The sequence below is a fragment of the Trichechus manatus genome, unplaced genomic scaffold (genome assembly GCF_000243295.1).
Source record: "Trichechus manatus latirostris isolate Lorelei unplaced genomic scaffold, TriManLat1.0 scaffold00025, whole genome shotgun sequence".
Taxonomy (NCBI): Eukaryota; Metazoa; Chordata; class Mammalia; order Sirenia; family Trichechidae; genus Trichechus; species Trichechus manatus.
In genome coordinates, this window is record NW_004443961.1 from 5,964,805 (window position 1) to 5,986,082 (window position 21,278).

Genomic DNA, 21,278 nt, shown 5'->3' on the forward strand with positions numbered 1-21,278 from the left:
GTCACTATGAGTCGGAATCGACTCAACGGCAACAGGTTTGGTTTTAGTTATATTAGTAATAAGTACTTAATATATGCTAGGCACTAACGAAGTGCTTTATATGGGTTATCTTATTTAATATTGTGAGGTAGCTAAGTAGAACAACACTTTTAGATCAAATATACTTACCAAAGTCTGTACTTCTTCTGTTGATTAGTGTTTGCTACAAAAAGAAGTGATTAGAAAAGAGACTGGAAACATGGGCCCACCAAGTTGTAATGGACTTTTTAATGCCATACTAAGGAGGTTTTTTTGTTTGTTTGTTTGGTTTGGTTTTGAAACTATGGGCCCTGCGCTACCATTGAGAGAGATTTTAAGTAAGAGGGATGACATAGTCAGAAATAATGATGTTACAAGTGGGTAGCTGGTAACCATGTGAAGAATAGATTGTTCTCTGTTCCTTGATCTCCTCAGCCTATTGGGAAGGTGGTTGTTGTATAATGATAGAGGCTGTAGGGGTGGGAAGAGAGAAGGGGATAAAACTTCTTCCTTTCATCCCCAACAGGCACCTTACATGGTCACATCCTGGACTTTACCATCACCAGTAACTACATATCCTCTGAGTCTTAGTTTTCTTCCCTCTTGTTTTAATGGAAGCAAACTCTTCTACCTGCTCTCACAGTTTTATATCCTCTTGCCTTTTTAGGAACTTCATTCCTGTAAATTCCCTTCCTTTATTGCCATTACTGGGTCATTCTCATCAGCATCCTAGAATCTCTTGAGTTTTTAAAACAAAACACACACTTTCTTTGATTCCATTTCACCTACCACCTACCTACCCCATTTCTTTGCTCCTTTCGTGGCAAAGCTTGTGAGGGGCCATCTCCACTAATTGTTTCCATTTGCTCTCCTGTTCACATCTTAGCACTCCAGTCTGGCTTTCCTTCCCACTGTGCCACAAAATCTGCTTGTCAAGCTCACAGACATTTCTGTGTTGCCAAACCCAATGGTCACTTGGTCCACTTCTTACTCTACTGGTCAGCTGCTTAGTATCCTTGAAACACTTTTTATAGGTTTGATGATATCACACGATCCTGATTTTCGTGTTACTTCATTGGCCTTTCCTTCTTAGTGTCTTAATTTTCCCTCACCTACCAGATTTCTGAATGCTGAAGTTCTCAGAGCATCTGAACCTACTTCTTTTCTCTGTTTATGTTTGCTCCCTATATGACCTCATCTAATCATGAGGCTTTAAATACCAAGCTCATGGCTCCAAATTTATGTCTTCAGATCTAATCTCCCCTGAGTTTTATATTCCTGTATCCAACTATTTCACAAAATTAGTGTGTCCAAATGGAGATCTCGAATTCCACAAGCACCCTCCCTAAAATCCTGCACCTCTTTCAGTCTTCAGAAAATGGTACCATCATTTTGTCCACTTGTTCACATGGAATAGCTAAACTTCACTCTTGATTCCTCCTTTGCCTCCTCGCACACTCTACATCCAATATATCAGCAAATCTTGTCAGTTCTCTATTATCTTTCTCCACTCTTACCACTCCAATCCAAATCATCTCTTGCCTGAACTGCTGTGATAGATGCCTAGCTAGTCTACTTGGTTCCACATTGCCCACCAACTATCATTTCTCCCATAGAAGCCAGGATGATCTTCTTAAGTCCTGAATCATGTCGCTCGCCTCCTAGGGAACCCTATGGGACATTTCTACTGTCACAGGGTCTCAGTGAGTCAGAATAGACTCCATAACACACAATAACAGCAACAACGTATCTTCTTAATTGCACTTAGAATAAAATCTTTGCCATCTGTGACCTGGCCCCTGCCAACTTCTCTAACCTAATCACTTACCATTCTCCTCCTTATTTACTTTCAGCTGTGCCCACTTTTATGTTCTTGAAAGCATACCATTCCGTTTTATGCCTCAGGACCTTTGCGCTTACTGTTTCTGTGCCTGGCATGCCTTCCCTGGCTTCTTCATGGAATGTCACTTCAGAAGCCTTACCTACTCTGTCTAAAGAAGCATACCATTTTCCATCATCTTATCACATAACCCTGATGATGTGTTTCCCTCATAGCGCTTAACCACTCTGTGAAGTTCTTTGCTTATGCATGCTGATTTTCCTCAACTAGTATGTAAGAACATCTTGAACACAAACTTTTATACCCAGCACCAAAGTAGTGCCCGACACATAGTAGGTTCCGAACAAACCTGTTGAAGGGATGAATGTCAAGGATGACTTTAGGATAATATAATTAGAAGACTGTCTCATATTACCCTATAAGCTTTACATTCATATCGAGCTCCTTCACTTCCCTGATAAATCCTGACCTTAAACCTACTTTTCTATTTCCCCAAATCATGTTGTCTGGATATTTAAACTCTAGACTCATTTTCTCATCAGAGAGAAAGAATACCTATTTTAATCACAAAATTGTTGATAAAATTATAGTTAGAAAGGCTAGCATATCAGGTGAAATATAGGCTTTCTTAGAACAAATTAATTTTTGGAAGTCTTCCTGATTTCCCAGTTGGAACAGATTTTACTTTCATAATATTTAGTGCCATCTCATACATACTTTTGCCATAAATTTATTTGTGTCTGTACCTTACCTCCCCAACTAATTTTCTCAGGACCAGGAACTGAATTATTTACATTTTTCTCTCCTAAAATGCTAAAGAAGATACATCATAATTAAAACCTAAAATCCATTGCTGTCAAGTCAATTCTGACTCATAGAGACCCTATAATCTCATAATTAAAAAAAAAAACAACTTACTGCTATTGAGTCGATTCCAACTCATGGCGAACCTATAGGACAAATAAGAACTGCCCCATAGGGTTTCCAAGGAGTGGTTCTTGGATTCAAACTGGCAACCTTTTGGTTAGCAGCTGAATTCTTAACTACTGTGCCAGCAGGTCTCCAGTCTCATAATTAGGCAATCAGAATTGACTAGTGAGCATAGACGTCATCTTCTTTGCTCTGAAGACCACATGGAATAGATAATTATGAAAATGGAAAGTATAGAAATAGAAATTTATGGTTAATGTGGGGCGTGATGATTAGATCTTTGTTAGGCTATTCCAAGAGCTTCCGTTCCTTGGCAACACAAGAACAGTCCCACCTTGTTCTGTAGATGTGTTTATACCTTGTTAGGAATGATTTAAGGCAAGTCATAATGATACACAAGTTATAGCAGGGTGACCAACTGCAAATATACTAAAGAACAAAGAATAGGACGTTAAAATTGAGCTAGAGATGAGGCTAATAAAAACATTTTTTAAATTCTGTATACATGTTATAATAGACTAGTGTATATTTTTAACTTTGAGAATTCTAATAGCCAATTCAGATGGGGAGATAGATAAATCGGTTGCATAGTTCAGCGTTGAGTCTAGAAGCATCTACTATTGCTAGTTTTGTTTTGATGATTAAAATCCCAAATGAATAATTTTTATTGTCCAGATTAGTGATAAAATCAGAATCCATGGTGCCATTTGAATTGGACAGCTTTGTCTGGCTTCTGAACTGAGTTTGGGATTTGTGGTATTAAAATCCTCAAGTTCTCTACAAGAATGACGAGAATTTTTTTTTTTTTTTTTTTTATGGCCAGCCTAACCATGTAAATATTTTGAAAGGTTTAATACTTTCAATGTCAGCTGAAGCTCTTTAATATATGCCAGATAATGCGACTTAAAAACTAATCTACTCTGGGAAGACCATATTCTGTTACTAGCTTTAATATGATCCTTTGTTCTTTTTTTTTAAGGTATTGTCCTTCCTGTAAAACTGATTCCAGTGAAGTTGTGAAGGCTGGTGAAAGACTTAAGATGAGTAAAAAGAAAGCAAAGATGCCATCAGCTAGTACTGAAAGCCGGAGAGACTGGGGCAGGGTAAAGAAGAAATTCTTCCTTTCTTCCTAGTAGCAAGTTATAATGTTTCAATGCAATAGTAGTAATGGCATAAAAGATTAAACAATATAGTTAATTGTTGATATCACTAATACTTAATTTCTATAAACAGATTTCTATTTTATTTACATTTTGTGGGTTATTAAGAGCTTTCTCTAAAATTTGAACATAACTAATTTCTCAGCTCGTTTTGTGACTTTTAGGGAATGGCCTGTGTTGGCCGTACTAGAGAATGTACTATTGTCCCTTCTAATCATTATGGACCTATTCCTGGGATTCCTGTTGGATCAACTTGGAGATTTAGAGTTCAGGTATGTTTTAAAATTGGCCTAGTTCATAGGGGGAAATTGGATATAATCTATTGATTATAAAAGGACAAACCTAGCTAGAAACGCGTGGCATTCAGTTGTTGGAATAAAAGATTTCCTTTAGGATGAGTAAATTAATAGACAGAAGAACGTAAGTCATGGAGTTAGGCATCAGCTATACCTTTTCATCTCTTTGTTTTACTGTTCTAGTACAGTTAAGCTTTCTAAAGAATTTTTCTTGCCAAGAATTTAATACTTGAAATGTTACAATTTTTACTTTAAATTGTGGAAGTTCTCATTTAATGTCATTGAATCCTAAGAACTCTCGCTTTGAGTGTTTTCTTTGGGGCTTATATCCTCCTGACCGAATGCTAAGGTTTTGAGCAGAAAAAAGGGCCAGCTAATTCTAGGATATAAGTAAGTCCCCATTTCCCTTAAAGAAGCACTGGGAGGCTCTGTTGTATTTATTCCTAACTTCTTCTTCAGAAAGGTAATTTTATCATTATGGAAAACTTAATGTGAAAGAAAAAAAAAATCTGCTCGAGTGTAGCAGTGTCCCGTTAGAGACATTCTGAACTTTACTGTAAACAAAAGAGGTTTTTCATGACCTCAAATACAAACTCAGTACTCCTTAAGCAATAGCTCTCCCTTCCCTTCTCCTACCCATCCCTGGTAACCACTAATAAACTTTTGTTGCTATGTATTTTCCTGTTCTAGATATTTTATGTAAGTGGGATCATACAATATTTGTCCTTTTATGTCTGACTTACTTCACTCATCATAATGTTCTCAAGGTTTATCTATGTCATAGCATGTATCAGAACTTCATTCTCTTTATGGCTGAATAATATTCTGTTGTATGTGTATGCCACATTTTGTTTATCCATTCATCTGTTGATGGACACTTGGGTTGTTTCTGCCTTTTGGCTATTATGAATAATACTGCAGTGAACATTGGTGTGCAAGTATCTGTTTGTGTCCCTGGTGAGGAGGGGAGTCAGAAGTTAAGTTTGAAATTCCGATAATAAATTCAAGTGGAGATGTAGAGTAGACTGGATAAATGAGACTAGAATTCAGAAGAGGAGTCTAACAGGAAATACACATTTAGAGTAGTCAGTGTGTGGAGGTACCTGATATCTAAAGCCATAAGACCAGATAAGATCACCTATGGAGTGTCATTAATATCACACGCAAGTAAAATTTTGCTGAAGATAATCCAAAAACGGTTACAGTGGTAGATCAACAGGGAACTGCCAGAAATTCAAGCTGGATTCAGAAGAGGACATGGAACCAGGGATATCACTGCTGATGTCAGATGGATTTTGGCTGAAAGCAGAGAATACTAGAGAAGTGTTTACCTGTGTTTTATTGACTATGCAAAGGCATTGGACTCTGGATCATAACAAATTATGGATAACAATGCAAAGAATGGGAATTCCAGAAAACTTAATTGTGCTCGTGCAGAACCTGTACCTAGACCAAGAGGTAGTTGTTTGAACAGAACAAGGGGATGCTGCGTGGTGTAAAATCAGGAAAGGTGTGTGTCAGGGTTGTATCCTTCCACTATACTTATTCAGTCAGCAAATAATTCAAGAAGCTGGACTATATGAAGAAGAACGTGACTTCAAGATTGGCAGAAGACTCATTAACAACCAATGATAGAAGATAATACAATCTTGCTTGCTGAAAGTGAAGAGGACTTGAAGTACTTGGATTACACCTTAACATAAAGAAAACAAAAATCTTCACAACTGGACAAATAAGCAACATCATGATAAGTGGAGAAAATGTTGAAATTGCCAAGGATTTCATTTTACTTGGATCCACAGTCAACACCCATGAAGCAGCAGTCAAGAAATCAAATGACGTATTGCATTGGGCAAATCTATTGCAAAAGACCTCTTCAAAGCATTAAAAAGCAAACATGTCACCTTGAAGACAAAGGTGCGCCTGACCTAAGCTTTGGTATTTTCAGTTACCTCATATGTGTGTGAATGCTGGACAATGAATAAGGAAGACCAAAGAATTTACATCTTTGAATTGTGGTGTTGGCGAAGAATATGGACTATACCACGGACTGCCAGAAAAATGAACAAATCTGTCTTGGAAGAACTATAGGCAGAATGCTCCTTAGAACTGAGGATGGCGAGACTTCATCTCATGTACTTTGGACATGGTATCAGGAGGGGCCAGTCGCTGGAGAAGGATATCATACTTGGTAAAGTAGAGGGTCAGCAAAAAAGAGGAAGATCCTAAATGAGATGGATTAACACAGTGGCTGCCAACATTTTGGGAACCTAGTGAAAGGGAAGTCTCAGTGTTCACTATGGAGACTTTTACTTAGTTCCCCTGTTTCCATCTATGCATGCTTTTTCAGAAAATAAATCTACAGGTGTAGGAGAGGAGCATTCTCCTGGCTTGCATGGACTTGGGCTAGACTAACAACTCCTTGTACAAACTTGAGTCAACCCCTTGTTTTTGGCTCTATCCCATGGCTCTGTCTCTGCCGAAGTACGTAAGCCTTTCCAGGTTCTGTTGCATTGATCAGCTTCTTGTTGGTTTCTAAAGTGTCCGCTTTTCCCTAGTCCACTATACAAGCTTAGATTTCAGCTTCCTTTTCTGTGCTAAGTATAATTGTATTACAAACAGTTGAACTACAATACCTTTCTCATAGACCTTGAATCATATAAAGAAATGACACTTGTTTCAGTGAGCCAGACTTGAAGACGTATGGAAAAAAGCAGTAGACCACTGAAGTAGAATAGCATGAGTTAAGTAAGAAAAGCAGTAGCACATCTGGGTAACATTCAGTAGTTTTGGCTCAAGTATATAGGCTTCATGAAGGAGAAATTGGAGATAAGGTGAGGAAAGTAAGTAGGAGCCCAACTGAGAGAGTAATATATAATACTTAGCTTGGCCTTGATACTTAAGGACCATTGTATTTTAAGCAGTTGAAAATCCAAAGCAGAATGCTTCTTAAAAGGATCATTCTGTTTGTGATGTTCAGAATGGTAAGCATCTGTCATGGATTGAATTGTGTCCCCCAGAAATATCTGTAAACTTGGCTGGGTCATGATTCCCAGTATTGTATGATTGTGTACCATTTTGTAATCTGATGTGATTTCCTTATGTGTTGTAAACTCTATCACTATGATGTGATAAGATGGATTAGTGGCAGTTATACTGATGAGGTCTACAAGATTAGGTAGTGTCTTCAGCCAATCTTTTGAGATATAAAAGAGAAGTGAGCAGAGAGACACGGGGACCTCATACCACCAAGAAAGCAGTGCCAGAAACAGAGTGCGTCCTTTGGTCCTGAGGTTTCTGCGCTGAGACACTCCCAGACCAGGGGAAGAGTGATGACAAGGACCTTCCTCCAGAGCTGACAGAGAGAGAAAGCCTTACCCTGGAGCCGGCGCCCTGAATTCGGACTTTTAGCCTACTGGACTGTGGGAAAATAAGCTTCTCTTTGTTAAAGCCATTCACTTGTGGTATTTCTGGTATAGCAGCACTAGATGACTAAGACAGCATCCATAACTTGCACTAAGAATGTAGGAGTGAAAGTAGAAAATGATGGATTTGAGAGATTTAAGAGATAGAATCAGCAGTACTTGTGACCAAATGGGTTTGGGGAATAAGGGAGAAAAAGAATCTAAAATGACTCCTGCATTTCTGACTTGGCCATCTGGGCAAGAAACAAGAAATGAGAAGGGAGAAGAGATTTGGAACACGGATTGTAAGTTCTGTTTTAGCCGTGTTGAGTGAAAGTACCAATAGACATAAGAAGATTATTTCATCATTATTTTGAAACTCAGAATTCTAGGCGCGAGCAGTTTTAGAGTCATTAGCCCAATACGTGTCTAGTTCTCTAGTGCAGCTGTAACAGAAATACCACAGGTGGGTGGCTTTAACAAACAGAAGTTTATTTGCTCACAGTTTAGGAGACTAGAAGTTCAAATTCAGGGCGCTGGCTCTCAGGGAAGACTTTCTCTCTCTCTCTGCCCTGGGGGAGCGGCCTTGTACCTTGGTTCCTTGGTGATCTTCATGTGGCATGGCATTATCTTCCCCCAGCGGTGCTTCCTCCCATTCTTGTTTAATCTGCTCCTTTTATATCTGAAAAGAGATTGACTAATACTGTCTCATTAAAATAACAAAGAAAACCCATTCCCAAATGGTATTATAACCACAGGTGTAGGGGTTGAGATTTACAACACATATTTTGGGGGGACACAATTTAATCCAGGACAGTACCTAAGGGATATACTTTGAGAGAACTGAGTGAGAGCAAAAGATAGAACTCTGGGTGAGATTTAGTTCTTGGTTGGAGAATTTTAGGGTCCAGTAATATATGTGAATGCACTTTTTAAATGTAACTTAACTAACTGTTCAGAGATACCGTGAGACTCTTTTTGCTTATTTTATAGGTGAGCGAAGCAGGTGTCCATAGGCCCCATGTTGGTGGAATTCATGGTCGAAGTAATGATGGGGCTTATTCTCTTGTCCTGGCTGGTGGATTTGCAGATGAAGTAGTAAGTGATACAGCCTCATTCTTTAAAATCTATCTCAATCCTTCAGGAAAATACAGAAGCTTTGTCTAGGATACATCAAATCCTGTCTTTTTTTAGTGTAATTTTTATGTTGAAGTGGTCAGTTCTATACAAGTTATAAGGTAAATCACTAGACAGTCTTTATTCTTTACATGTACTGATTTGATTTATATATACATTTGGTAACCAATTATTATGATGAAAGTACTCACATTTTCTATAATGTTCTTTTTTTGTTTTAATTAAACATTTTTATTTTGAGATAATTGTAGATTCACATGTAGCTGTAAGATCCCATGTACCTTCACCCAGTTTTCCCAATGGTAACATCTTGCAAAACTGTAGTACAGTGTCACAACCAGGTTACTGACGTTGATACAGTTAAGATACTCTACATTTCCATCACCACAAAGATCCCTCTTCTTACCCTTTAACAGCTACTGTATCCACTCTGTTGTACACAGGATTGCTGTGAGTCGGAACTGACTTGACAGCACCTAACACCACCACCACCCACTCTCCTTTCACCTCTACCCTCTCCTTAATCCCTGACAACCACTAATTTGTTCTCAATGTCTATAATTTTGTCATTTCAAGAATTTTTATAAAAGAAATCACGTAGTATATAACCTTCTGGGACTGGCTTTTTTCACTATTACAAATAAAGCTGCTCTAAACCTTCGTGTCCAAGTATTTGTGTAAACATAAGTCTTCATTTCTCCAGAATAAATGCCAGAAATGTAATTGCTCTGTCATATGGTAGTTGTATGTGTAGTTTTTTAGGAAACTGCCAAACCTTTCCAGTGGTGGTACCATTTTACATTCCCACTAGCAATGTGTGAGTGATCCAGTTTCTCCACATCCTCGCCAGCAATTGGTGTTGTCACTATTTGTTATGCTAGCCATTCTGATAGGTGTGTGGTGATACCTCCTTGTGGTTTTAATTTGTAGTCTCCTGATGGCTAGTGAAAAGGAGCCCTGGTGGCACAGAGGTTAAGCGCTCAGGTGCTAACCAAAAGGTCGGTGGTTCAAACCCACTAGCCAATGCATGGGAGAAAGATGTGGCAGTCTGCTGCCATAAAGATTATAGCCTGGGAAACCCTATGGGGCAGTCCTGCTGTATCCTACAGGGTCACTATGAGTCGGAATCAACTTCAATGGCAATGGGTTTGTTGTTGTTTTTAGTGGCCAGTGATGTTGAGCATCGTTCATGTGCTTACTTGCCATCTGTAGCCTCTTTGGCGGGGCGTCTCTTCAGGCCTTTTGCCCATTTTCTATTGGGTTGTGATTCTTTTTTACTGTTTGTCAGATACACAGTATATGTAGATATGCAAATATTTTTTTCTCAGTCTGTAGCTTGTTTGCATCTTAGAACAAGTTTTTCATTTTGATGAAGTCCAGTTTAACTTTTCTTATTTTTCATTTTCAAGAATTTTATTAATATATCAGTTTATTTTGCAAAATTCTAGGCTTCTTCTAAATAAAAATATAATTTTTTTAGGAACAAACCCCAAATTACTTTATTGTCCAGGCCTGGGTCTTTTTAATAACACTAATGTGGTAGTATGGTATACATTTGATAGAAGTTCGTAAAAGCAGTTTTGTTGTGTTCACTGCAGTGGGGTTCTGGAGAAGATTTAAGACCTTTCTACTTAGAAGTGGGGTCCAAGGACCAGCAACGTAGACGTGCAGGCGCTCAGACTGCCCCAGACCTACTGAATTAGAGTCTGCGTGTTAACCATGTCTGCAAGTGATTTGTGTGTACATTGGTCTCCAAGGTGCTCACTGATGCCATCTAACAACCTATGCAATGTACAGGGCTTTTTATGGATTCTGTTTTCAATGTCAAGTCTGAGAACTCTTTGCTTAACCTTAGACCCTGAAGATTTTCTCCTACTTTTTTTTCTAACCGTTTTTTAATTTTACATTTAAGTCTGTGTTACATTTTGAATTAATTATTGTATAATTTATGCGACTTAGGTCAAGATTCCTTTCTTTTTTTTTTAACCCATGGATGTCCAGTTGCTGCAGCATCATTTCTTGAAAAGGCTATCATTCCTCTATTAAATTGCTTTCCCACTTTCGTCAAAAATCAGTTGGGTTCCTAGTATAGAATTCATTTTTATAAAGTCAGATCTTGAATGTTAAAGAACTGGAATATGTCAGCTGCTCCTTAAAGTCATACAAAGAATGAAAAGTCATTAGACATAAGATGGGAATGAGGGAAGTAGGTGGGAGTATAGATAAGTTGGTCATGAATTAATCAAGTGATGTGGTAGGCCCACAGGGGTTAATTATACTATTGTTCTGTTATCTGTCTGTATATCAGTTTTTCTTCCTCTTCATTTACACTAGGGGAGGAATAACTTACATCGTATAGGTGAATTTTGGATAAGGAATTGGGCAGGTATAACTCTGTGCATTCCTCCATCCTCATGTACTTTGGACATGTTATCAAGAGGGACCAATCCCTGGAGAAAGACATCATGCTTGGTAAAGTAGAGCGTCAGTGAAAAAGAGGAAGACCTTCAACGAGATAGATTGACACAGTGGCTGCAAGAATGGGCTTAAGCATAACAATGATCATGAGGATGACACAGGACTGGGCAGTGTTTTGTTCTGTTGTACATAGGGTCGCTCTGAGTCAGAACTGACTCGACGGCACCTAGCAACAACAAAACAACAACAACATTGCTGAGAAGAAGAGACAGTCTCTAGATATTTTTAACCACTTCTGTGGTTCTAAAACTTCCACCCCACTTGTATGTTCTTTGCAGGTTTTCTGTCCTCCAGTCTACTTTTAGGATATAACCTAATAATCACAAGCAAACTCTTTTCTCTCTGCCGTTCTCACTCTAAAAGAGAATTTCTCTAACATTAGTGAGGTGAGCAACTTTGTTGAGCCACTAATATTCTAAAACCTATTTTGAGAAGTATGAAATAAATCTGTTGATGTTTAGAGTTTGAAGTAATGAGATAAATTATATATGTGTCTGAATTCTGAACCAATTAAGAGACATAGATCAGCAGATGGAAGGCTGAAATACAGCTTTATGGTGACTTTTTTTTTTTTTTTTTTAATAATTCCAGATTGAATGACACGGACTAGGTGTGTAACAACAGCAGGCTTTCTAATATGGCAGCCCCGGAAGAGATTGGTTCATCCAGTCACAGGCGGCGCCATGTTCACCCAGTCACAGACGGCGCCAGGTTCACCCAGTCCCAGGCGGCACCAGCTTCACCCAGTCCCAGGCGGCGCCAGCTTCACCCAGTCCCAGGCAGTGCCAGGCAGTTGCAGGCCCCTCCCCACTGTAAAGCTGGGTGCGGACGGGCAGGAGGGCTTACTCCTTTTTGCGGGAATGATTAGCTCTTGGAGAGCAGACAGACCAGGATGTGTTTCTTCCACGCAGTTTTTCCAAAAGGATGGAGGAATGGACAAAGTTACACCCGCCCAATTCCTTATCCAAAATTCTCCCATGTGATACAGGTTATTCCTCCTTTGGAGTAAACGAAGAGGAAGAAAAAGGCCAAAAGTGGTAATCTAATTAAGCTCCCCCTACATGGAAAGAAATACCAGCAATAAGGAATAAATGCCCCATGCTACCCCTACTTTTTCTCCAAGGAGTGTTGCTGCCTTTATTGTACATTTTCTAGCCAGTTGTGAAGAGTATCTTTCAAAGGGACTGTATTCATTATCTATTGCTGCATAAGAAATTGTCCTAAAACTTAGCAGCTTGAAACAAACATTCATTATCTCACAGTTTCTGTGGGTCAGGAATCTGGGAAGCTTTAGCCGAGTGGTTCTGGTTCAGGGGTCACATGAGGTTACTGTCGTCCAGGGCCGGAGGATCTACTTCTGAGCTCTTTCATGTTTTTTGGCAAACATGGCAGCTGGCTTCCCCCAGAGCAAGTGGTGTGTGAGACAGAGACCCCCCAAAATAGAAGCCACGCACAGTCTTTTATAAACTAATCTCAGAAGTGAAATACTATCACTTCTGCCCTATTCTATTGGTGCTATAGGCCAATCCTGCCACAGTGTGGGAGGAGACTGTATAAGGATGTGAATTCCAGAAGGCTGGGATTATTGGGGGCCATGTTGGAGGCTGCCTACCACAGCAACTAATTGTGTGTGTGTGTGTATAACTGGCTTATTGGGGGCACAATTTACATACCATAAAATTCACCCAATTTTAAGTGTACAGTTCAGTGATTTTTATGCAGTGGTTAGGAGCTACAGCGTGCTACGGCTGCTAACCAAAAGGTTGACAGTTCAAATCCACCAGCCTCTCCTTGGAAACCCTATGGAGCAGTTCTATACTCTTTCCTGTGGGGTCACTGTGAGTCCGAAGCGACTCCACGGCAACGGGTTTGATTTTTTGGTTTTTGGTACTAAACTATGACCATGATCCAATTTTAGGACATTTCCATCCCATTTGTCGTACTCCCTGGTCCTACCCCCAGCCCCACTAAATGCGTTTTAAACTCTCAGTGCTGCAGAAGTGGTTTGTGAAGCCTTTCCGTAGGAACTGGGCCTGTCAGGTGCAGTTACTACTTGTATTTCATTGTTTACTACTAAGCTTAATAAGGAAGTTTAGGGCGAAGGGAACATTGTGATAAAATGAAATATTAAAACATATTAGTAAAATACATTGTTTGAAGCTGACCTAGTGTAGTTTTGTTTTTCAATTTTTATTTCTTCACCGAAAGCTAAGTTCAGTGTACATATATGTTCTCATAGGAAAACAGGGTTAGTGAGAATGTAACTGCTAAATTAGTCACATTAATTCTTTAACGAGCCACAAATGGCGATTTATTCATTTATACGTAGTGATATTTGTATATTAATCAATCATTCCTTTTTCCACAGTGCTTATGTAGTTCATCAAATAAAACTAAATTCTTCGTATCAGAGACAGGATTTTACAAAGTACCATCCAGGGCTGAGTTCACAGGTATATTTGTTCTTGTAGGTAATATTTATTTTTAAACAGTTCAGTCCAGAGGAAGAATCACTTACTAGTGAAAATTGCAGTCTATTTAGATATTTTTAAAAATCAAGACTTTTTTGTAAGGGGATTTAAAATTTTTCATAAACTAGTTTATATCTGTACCTTTTGACAGTTTTCAAAAAGTATATTTGAGGATCTTTGCCAAGATTATTAGCTTTATGGTAAGTCATTTAAGTTTTTGCAGCTTCAAATTATGTATTTCAGATTTTCTAAAAGTGGTAAAGAGACTCAGCTGCAATAGAAACTAGATAGAAATGGGTTATGAATTTCTGTATTTCCATCTTTTATGATCCTAATCAAATGTCTCCCATTTTCCTCTTTAGTAATACGTGGGTTTCACTTGCTTGGTTTCCTGAGATGTTACAGTGATGAATTAGAATAGCTGCTGAGAGCCTCAAGATGTAGTATATTTGCAGACAGAAGTGGAAAAGTTTGCTATCTTTCTGAAAGGCAAATTTGGCAGCGTGTCTCGTTGACATAGCGCAGGAAACTGGAAATGGAAGTGTTTAGGCTAATCCTTTGAGTACTCTTTTACCATGCATATTTTGAAGCTGTATCTTTAAGTACTTGTTAGAAATACAAAGAATGTTATATAGTTTGTTACAGTCAACACTTTTTTGAATTTTTGTAAGGCTTTGTAATAAAACCAACCAACTAGAAGTAGGGTCTCTTTAACATTTGTTGTTAGCATCTGGCCAGTTGTATTTAATCTGGGCTTTACTGCCTCACAGGGGCTCAGCTTAGTGGATCACAGACTAGAAGATGTAACAAGTTGGGGTTGACCATTTTGCCATAGGAAAAACTGAGTGAGTCTGAAATAATATTGGCTGAGCTCTGATAGTCTGGCAATTCCTTATTTCCTTATTGATTATTTACAGTTTTTTTGGTTTAAAGGTTAGAGTACAGATGAGTTAATGATACAGAATTTTAACCATGTTTACTTGGTTATTTGCTGCTTGAAGAATAATCAGAAATGTTTTTGTTCTTCTGTTTTAAACACTATTTAGATTAGGTTGCCCCATCATGCTCTCCTACTCCCTACCACTTGTTCCTTTTTAGCACTACCAAAACAATAACTTCAAAAGTTGGCATGGTTATGAAGATGGTATTATGAAGGCAATCTGGATACCGTTTGGAAAACTTTTTGATAAATTTAGGAAATATTCTGGATGGTTCTAGATCTATTTATTTATTAGCATTACTACAAATGGAATATACATTAAAGATGAGATTCCTTAATGCCTTATTCTTTAAAATATAGACCTCAGTATGACACTAATTTTATTGGGTCAATAAAAAGTGAATTAGAAGTTTTTAGACCCATAAAAACAGTTTTAAAACTATGGACTTTTTAGTTATAGCTTTCAATAGAAAGGAAAATAAAGTACCAATAATTGACCTTTATAATAAGCAACTATTTAGCAGAAAAAACTTCATTGTCTTAAGATCAGACTGAACAGATTAAAATCATCTTGCACTGAAGAATAATCACTGTTTAGCTAGTGTTAATAGAATTAATTTGCACACTAGTAGGTTTTTTTTCTCAATTTATTTCAAACACAGAATCAGGTAGAGACTTATGAATAGCCTTATAAATGTGAAGATACTATAGAAACAGTTTAGCATGTTTTTTTCAGATAGACACTTTATACTATTTTCAGTTTTCAAAACTTTTTTTTAATAATATTTTACTGAGTTTTTGGTGAAAGTTTACACAGCAAGTTAGGTTCCCATTTGACAATTTCCAGAAAAATTGTTCAGTAACATTAGCTACATTGATCACAACAGGTGAACACATTCTCTTTAATTGTGTTCTATTTATTCCATTTCCAGTACTCTGGTTTCCCTGCCTCCTTATCTTCTCGTTTGGTCTCATACAGATGATTTTTAAGTAGAGCACCAATCTTATGAGTAATACCCTTTCTTTTGTGTGCCATTCTGCTATTTTGATAAAAGGTAATCTCGGATAGGCTCGGTTCTAGGTTTAAAGAGTGTTTCAGGGCAATAATCTCAGGGAGTCCTCTCTTTACTCTTTTAATGGTAGGTGGTTATTCTACCTGATTGTAAATGGGTGAATCCGTAGAATGTGAAATCTAGGGAGCTTAACAAGGTGTTAGAAGTTTAATATGAGATGTGTAGGTAAACTTGCTTTATAAAATATACTTAATGTCAACTTCAGAATTTGAAATTTAGCAGCAAATGAATATGGTGGTAACTGTGGTTGGGAATTCAGTTTTGGAATGTTTATTAAAGAACCTACAAACTAGTATTGATAAGTTTATTTCAATAACTTTTAATTAAATGAAACATAATATTTCCAAGTCGAATGAGCTATTTTGTAGTACTGTGTAGATTATTTGGTTACCCAAGAGAATAGTCATGTCCAGAGGTGTTGGAAGCTATGACTTCAAAATGGAAGCTTTGCATCAAATGATATAACTTGAAGGTATATGACACACAAGATCGCATTTGAATTTTGCCTTATCTCGGTAGATAGCTTGAGAGAACATGTCAACCCATAGCATCCTAAGCAAATGGTCTGACTCTGAAACAAGAACTGGTAAAACTATATTTGGGGTAGATATCTTAATGCAGAAAATCTTCTCCTACAGGACCGAGGAGATGAATTCACGTACACTGGGAGTGGTGGTAAAAACCTTGCTGGTAATAAAAGGATCGGTGCACCATCGGCTGATCAGACATTGACAAACATGAACAGGTACTCTTCATTATTAGAGTTGGTAAATAAACTTAAGAGTTTTAGAATTCGGGCTTCCCATAAGAGTTTGATTATAGGACTATAATTTGTAACTTAAATTGCAGGGGAGAGTCTTAAATTGGCAGTTAAAAGGATCTAAAATTAAAATCCCATAACCTGATTATATAATTGTTTGTAAGCATCCTAACTTATTTCTTCATATTATTATTTTTAAAATGACCAAATTCCCAGTCTTACTTAAGATGTCGACACCTTTAAAGGAAAGGAGCCTTATACATTATTAAGTGAAATTGAGCTTATCTACTGCATCCTAGGTCAAAGTTACAGTGACATCCTACTCAGCACAGATTTATCACTGTTAAAGTGACAAACTTCTTTTTAGAAGAGACTCGCTAATGTGAAATAGCATTATGTGGGGGCATCACTTTTATGTGCATGAATGAAGTATCAGATAATTTAATCAGATCAGCACTCAGGTGCTTTTAGGATTTATACTTATGTCTTTTAAGTGTTATAAAAGGCAGTGTTCACTGAGTTACAAAAGGGACTTTTTCTAACTAAGTGCCCTTAAGGCCTTACAAAGGCCACCTTGTACTGACCTTTATCCTATAGAAATAATGATATTCCAGCTCCCGTAAGAACAGAAAATTTAATAACTTTGAAATGTTTTATTTCATAAATGCATGTTAATAGCAATATTAATAATAGGTTAAGTAACCCAAACCATCAAATAGCAACTACCACATTATAACTTGTCATACTGATTAATTTTTTGTTCATTTTGTAAAGCTGTGATTTTTTACATTCTATATTTAAGGGTATTTTGTGGATTGATTGAGTGGAAGCCAATTTAACCACTTCCTTGAGTCTAAATCACTCAGTTTTAAGTAGTGTACCCTTAATTTCTGATTGCTGTGTGAAATAAACAATTTCAATATGTTTTCAAGGCTTTATTACATATCAGGTTACATAGAATCTCTGTTTTCATGCCTTCCTTCTGTATTATTTCTGACAGTAGGATTATATTACTGACCCAGCAGAGGAGACAGGTCAGGTTTGCTGGTGAAAACATTCCTGAGGCAGGAATGAGTCCCTTACTATTCTTCTTTTAGCAAGAATGAGCTAGAAACCTCCAGCTCTTCTGGAGGAATGATCTTCAAAGGAGTTAGAAATATTTTGATGTGGTTCTGTCAGTGAAAATGTATCTTGAATTTGCAAAAGGGTTTTTTCAAGTTGTTAAATCTGAAAATTGTATTTTCCCTCTAATTATAATAGATGGCTTGAATGAAACGTTTTTCATGACTTAACCCACACTTGTAATGTCCATGGTAGATTGAAGGTTTTGAGCAATCTAATAATAAAGAATACCCCATTGACCATATGTTACAGTCGCTTTAGAAAATTGACAAGCAGTAAAAATGTTTGCTATTAAAGAGAAGATAGTAAAAAGGAAATATTAACTCAAAACAATTTAGAATCGACTTATCAGAGAGACTTTAACACCCAGGCAGTTATTTTATACATGAAGCTGTAAATATGTCCTGTGATTGTCAGATCCCTTGGGCAAAGGTACCTATGTTTTATAAACATGAAAACTGAAGTGAAGGCCCTTAGCTCTGACCCACACTATATTCTTGCCCGGGTAGTGTATGGTCCAATTCATTTTTGCTTCTCGGCTACGAGGTAGTTTGACACCTGCTTCTGGCTTCTGAGAAGTCTGTTCCTGTTTCTTCCCAGCTCTTCCACTTTAAGAAACGGAAGAGGGCAGCAAGGTAACCTGGCCAACCTTGATTAGGGACGTTAGAGGCAACCAATTGGTTGAGCTGCAGATAGAGTAATAGAAGAGCCTTGTTGCCGTTTTGCCTGGTTTCATCCCCTTGGATTCTTCTCAAATACCCGAACAGCCTGCGTCCTTATCTGAAGCCAGAAGTGAGTTGACAGTGCCAGTATGTAGCGGCAGTCATTATGACTGAAGGTACCTGTGAGCCCTAAAGCGGTTCACTCGGTGACATGAAGGTAGTACTTTCCGAGCTTCTGAAGACGTAGTGTGTATATCTCATAAGTCTTCCATAAATAAGACTTTATACTACCCTAGAGTTGATAATATACATTTTTCCTATCTCCCAGGTTGTAATGCATCTCCCTTTGAGTTAAAAAAGATAGCTTGGTAAGCTTTAACTCCTTGACTACAGCTGTAAAAGTTATTTTAAAAAATGAAACGCTTCCTTAAGTTCATTTACTTAAAAAATACAGCTATGGTCAAGAGATTTCTTTTCAGTAGTCATAGTCTTACAGCCTATTTTTTTTTATTTGAGCCTGTATAAAAAGGACTGTACCCTGAAAAGGTATTTTGTACTATATCTGATTTCACTAGATTGGCTATACGTTTTTTTTTTTTAACCTTAATGTGTCCTCTATGTTTTCTTTTCACTTAAGTTAGGAAGTAGGCGACTTAGAAGAAAAATACTAATTTAAACAGATCCTAGTTTCTTTGGTAGGGCTGAATTCTTCCCACGAAAGGTCTTCTAACATCTAACAACCTTGCTGACTAATTGCTAGTAAATGAGTACACACTCAAGGACGTTTCGGCTAAGTCAGATTCTACTTCCAACTCAGTGTTTCTTCTTGTCCTTGTGTCAACAGTAAAGTGCAGTGATCTCAAGCTGTCAAAAATCTCTATTGTCTTATGGTCACAGTTTAACACAGGCATTTGGATGCTTCGTTTTTGTTTAAAATCCTCTTTTGCTGGAGGCTTTTAAAGGATATTCTCATATTAAACTTGTTCTTAATAATCTTCTAAATTTTAAGAAATCTTAAATAGTGTAGAATGTGGAAAGTAGACCTAGAAAGTTCATTTGTACCTGCTGACAAATTTATTTTCCTGAATTTCTTTCTACATTATTCCAGCAATTTACCTCACTCCCTTCAGAAATAACTTATTAAAACAGTCACTTGCTTTAGTTTTCCAACGTTCTTCCTCCCCTCAACAAACGTTATTTAAAGAAAATTCCATGTATTTCTAGTTGTTTTCTATTATACGTGGCACAGATGTTATTACTTTCAGAAGAACCCTACAGGCTATCTGAGAACCAATCCCCTGGCTTGGGGGTGACATCAGAAAACTGATTTGTCTTCTCTGCTGGTGGGGGAAAGCATAATCCTATTATCTGGAATAATATGGAAAGAATCATAGAATCAACCATCAGGTAAGGCATAATTCACCTTTTAATTGAGCTAATGATTCGATTGTATACTTGAAGAAAGATTACTTGGTATAAAGACTTTGTTTTATCTTTTAGGGCATTGGCCCTAAACTGTGATGCTCCATTGGATGATAAAATTGGAGCAGAGTCTCGGAATTGGAGAGCTGGTAAGCCAGTCAGAGTGATACGCAGTTTTAAAGGGAGGAAGATCAGCAAATATGCTCCTGAAGAAGGCAACAGATATGATGGCATTTATAAGGTGCTCTATATGGCATGACATCTTGTTAGTCGTTCTTCCTGGGCTTTCAAGTCAGGTCGCCACAGGGAACTCCTGGGGGTGGGAAGGAGGAAACAGTAGGCCATCTCGGTTGGTATTTGTTTTTCTGGAAATGTAAGAGATGCACAAAGTGAACTTAGAGCTGTGGTACTTTTGTTTTTAGGCTTATATGAATTCCCTGAGGGCTGGATTATATTTTGGGGCAAGATTTTTACACACACAGATTCTCTATGATAAAACCATTTCAATAACTTGCCATTATAGATCTGGATTCTTATATACCTTTTCAGAATGATTTGATTCTAATAGATTTTCAAAGCAGAACACATTATAATATTAAAAATAGGTTTACCTTGTTTGCTTAAAAAACAGGGCCATCTATCACTATCATTTTGTCTACCCAGTGTGCAAAATTCAATGAATGAGCATAACCTTGTTACTACATCAAATTAATAGCAATCTGTACTTATATGGGGACTATCTTAATAGGAAATATGGTCAAAACAATATTATAGTGAATATTCTTGACTTATTTACTACTCTTATAGGAAAGCAAGTGTCTTTTAAAGTGATACTTAGTTCTGGCACGTTTACTTAAACCACTTATGTGATGACATTATGAATAAGTCTAAACTTTAAGTCTCAAAGTAGTACTGACATATTATGATTTAGGTGGTGAAATACTGGCCAGAGATTTCATCAAGCCATGGATTCTTGGTCTGGCGCTATCTTTTAAGAAGAGATGATGTGGAACCTGCTCCTTGGACCTCGGAAGGAATAGAACGGTCAAGGAGATTGTGTCTGCGTTTACAGGTTAGATTACATTTGTCTAGTCCACTTGTCTGTTCATAAAAATGTGTACCTCTGTACTTCCTAACACTGGATATAACCCACGGCAGTTGATCCGTAGACAATAAGAGATGAGGAAGGAGATAATGCAGGTGTACAGAAGGAAGAAGAGTAAAAAGCAAAGAGGTAGCATCCTAGGCATCCGACTTCCCTAGGACCTAGGGTTGTGCTTGAGAAGAGCCGGTTTTGTCAATGAAAAGTAAAATATTTCCACTTCCATTTGGAGATGGCTTAAAGTGTAGGGAAAAGGGATGAGTAAACTTCAGGTTAGGAGACTTCAAGAGGGGAAGTTTATCCTAGGGACACAGGGGGTATATCTCTGGTAGGGGGAGGAGGGAGGTGGCTTATATGAGTGGTCTTCTTTCTACCCTTCTCACTTTTCCTCATCCTTTTACTCTCTGCTGCTCAAAGCTGCTTCCCTGCCCTGTCACCACCTCTATAGAGTGCTTGGCCCTTT

The 21,278-nt window shown here is 37.7% G+C and overlaps 1 protein-coding gene across 2 annotated transcripts in view; it reads left to right on the forward strand.

Annotated features, from left to right (window-relative positions):
- UHRF2 (ubiquitin like with PHD and ring finger domains 2) overlaps window positions 1-21,278 on the forward strand; it is a 90,891-nt gene that overhangs the window by 58,927 nt on the left and 10,686 nt on the right. For both annotated transcript variants that reach the window (XM_004373487.2, XM_023728604.1), the window contains 6 exons: window positions 3,768-3,891; window positions 4,113-4,220; window positions 8,642-8,746; window positions 16,386-16,492; window positions 19,792-19,954; window positions 20,645-20,785. In XM_004373487.2, the coding sequence (XP_004373544.1) occupies window positions 3,768-3,891; window positions 4,113-4,220; window positions 8,642-8,746; window positions 16,386-16,492; window positions 19,792-19,954; window positions 20,645-20,785 (748 nt within the window). The remainder of the gene's footprint in view (window positions 1-3,767; window positions 3,892-4,112; window positions 4,221-8,641; window positions 8,747-16,385; window positions 16,493-19,791; window positions 19,955-20,644; window positions 20,786-21,278) is intronic.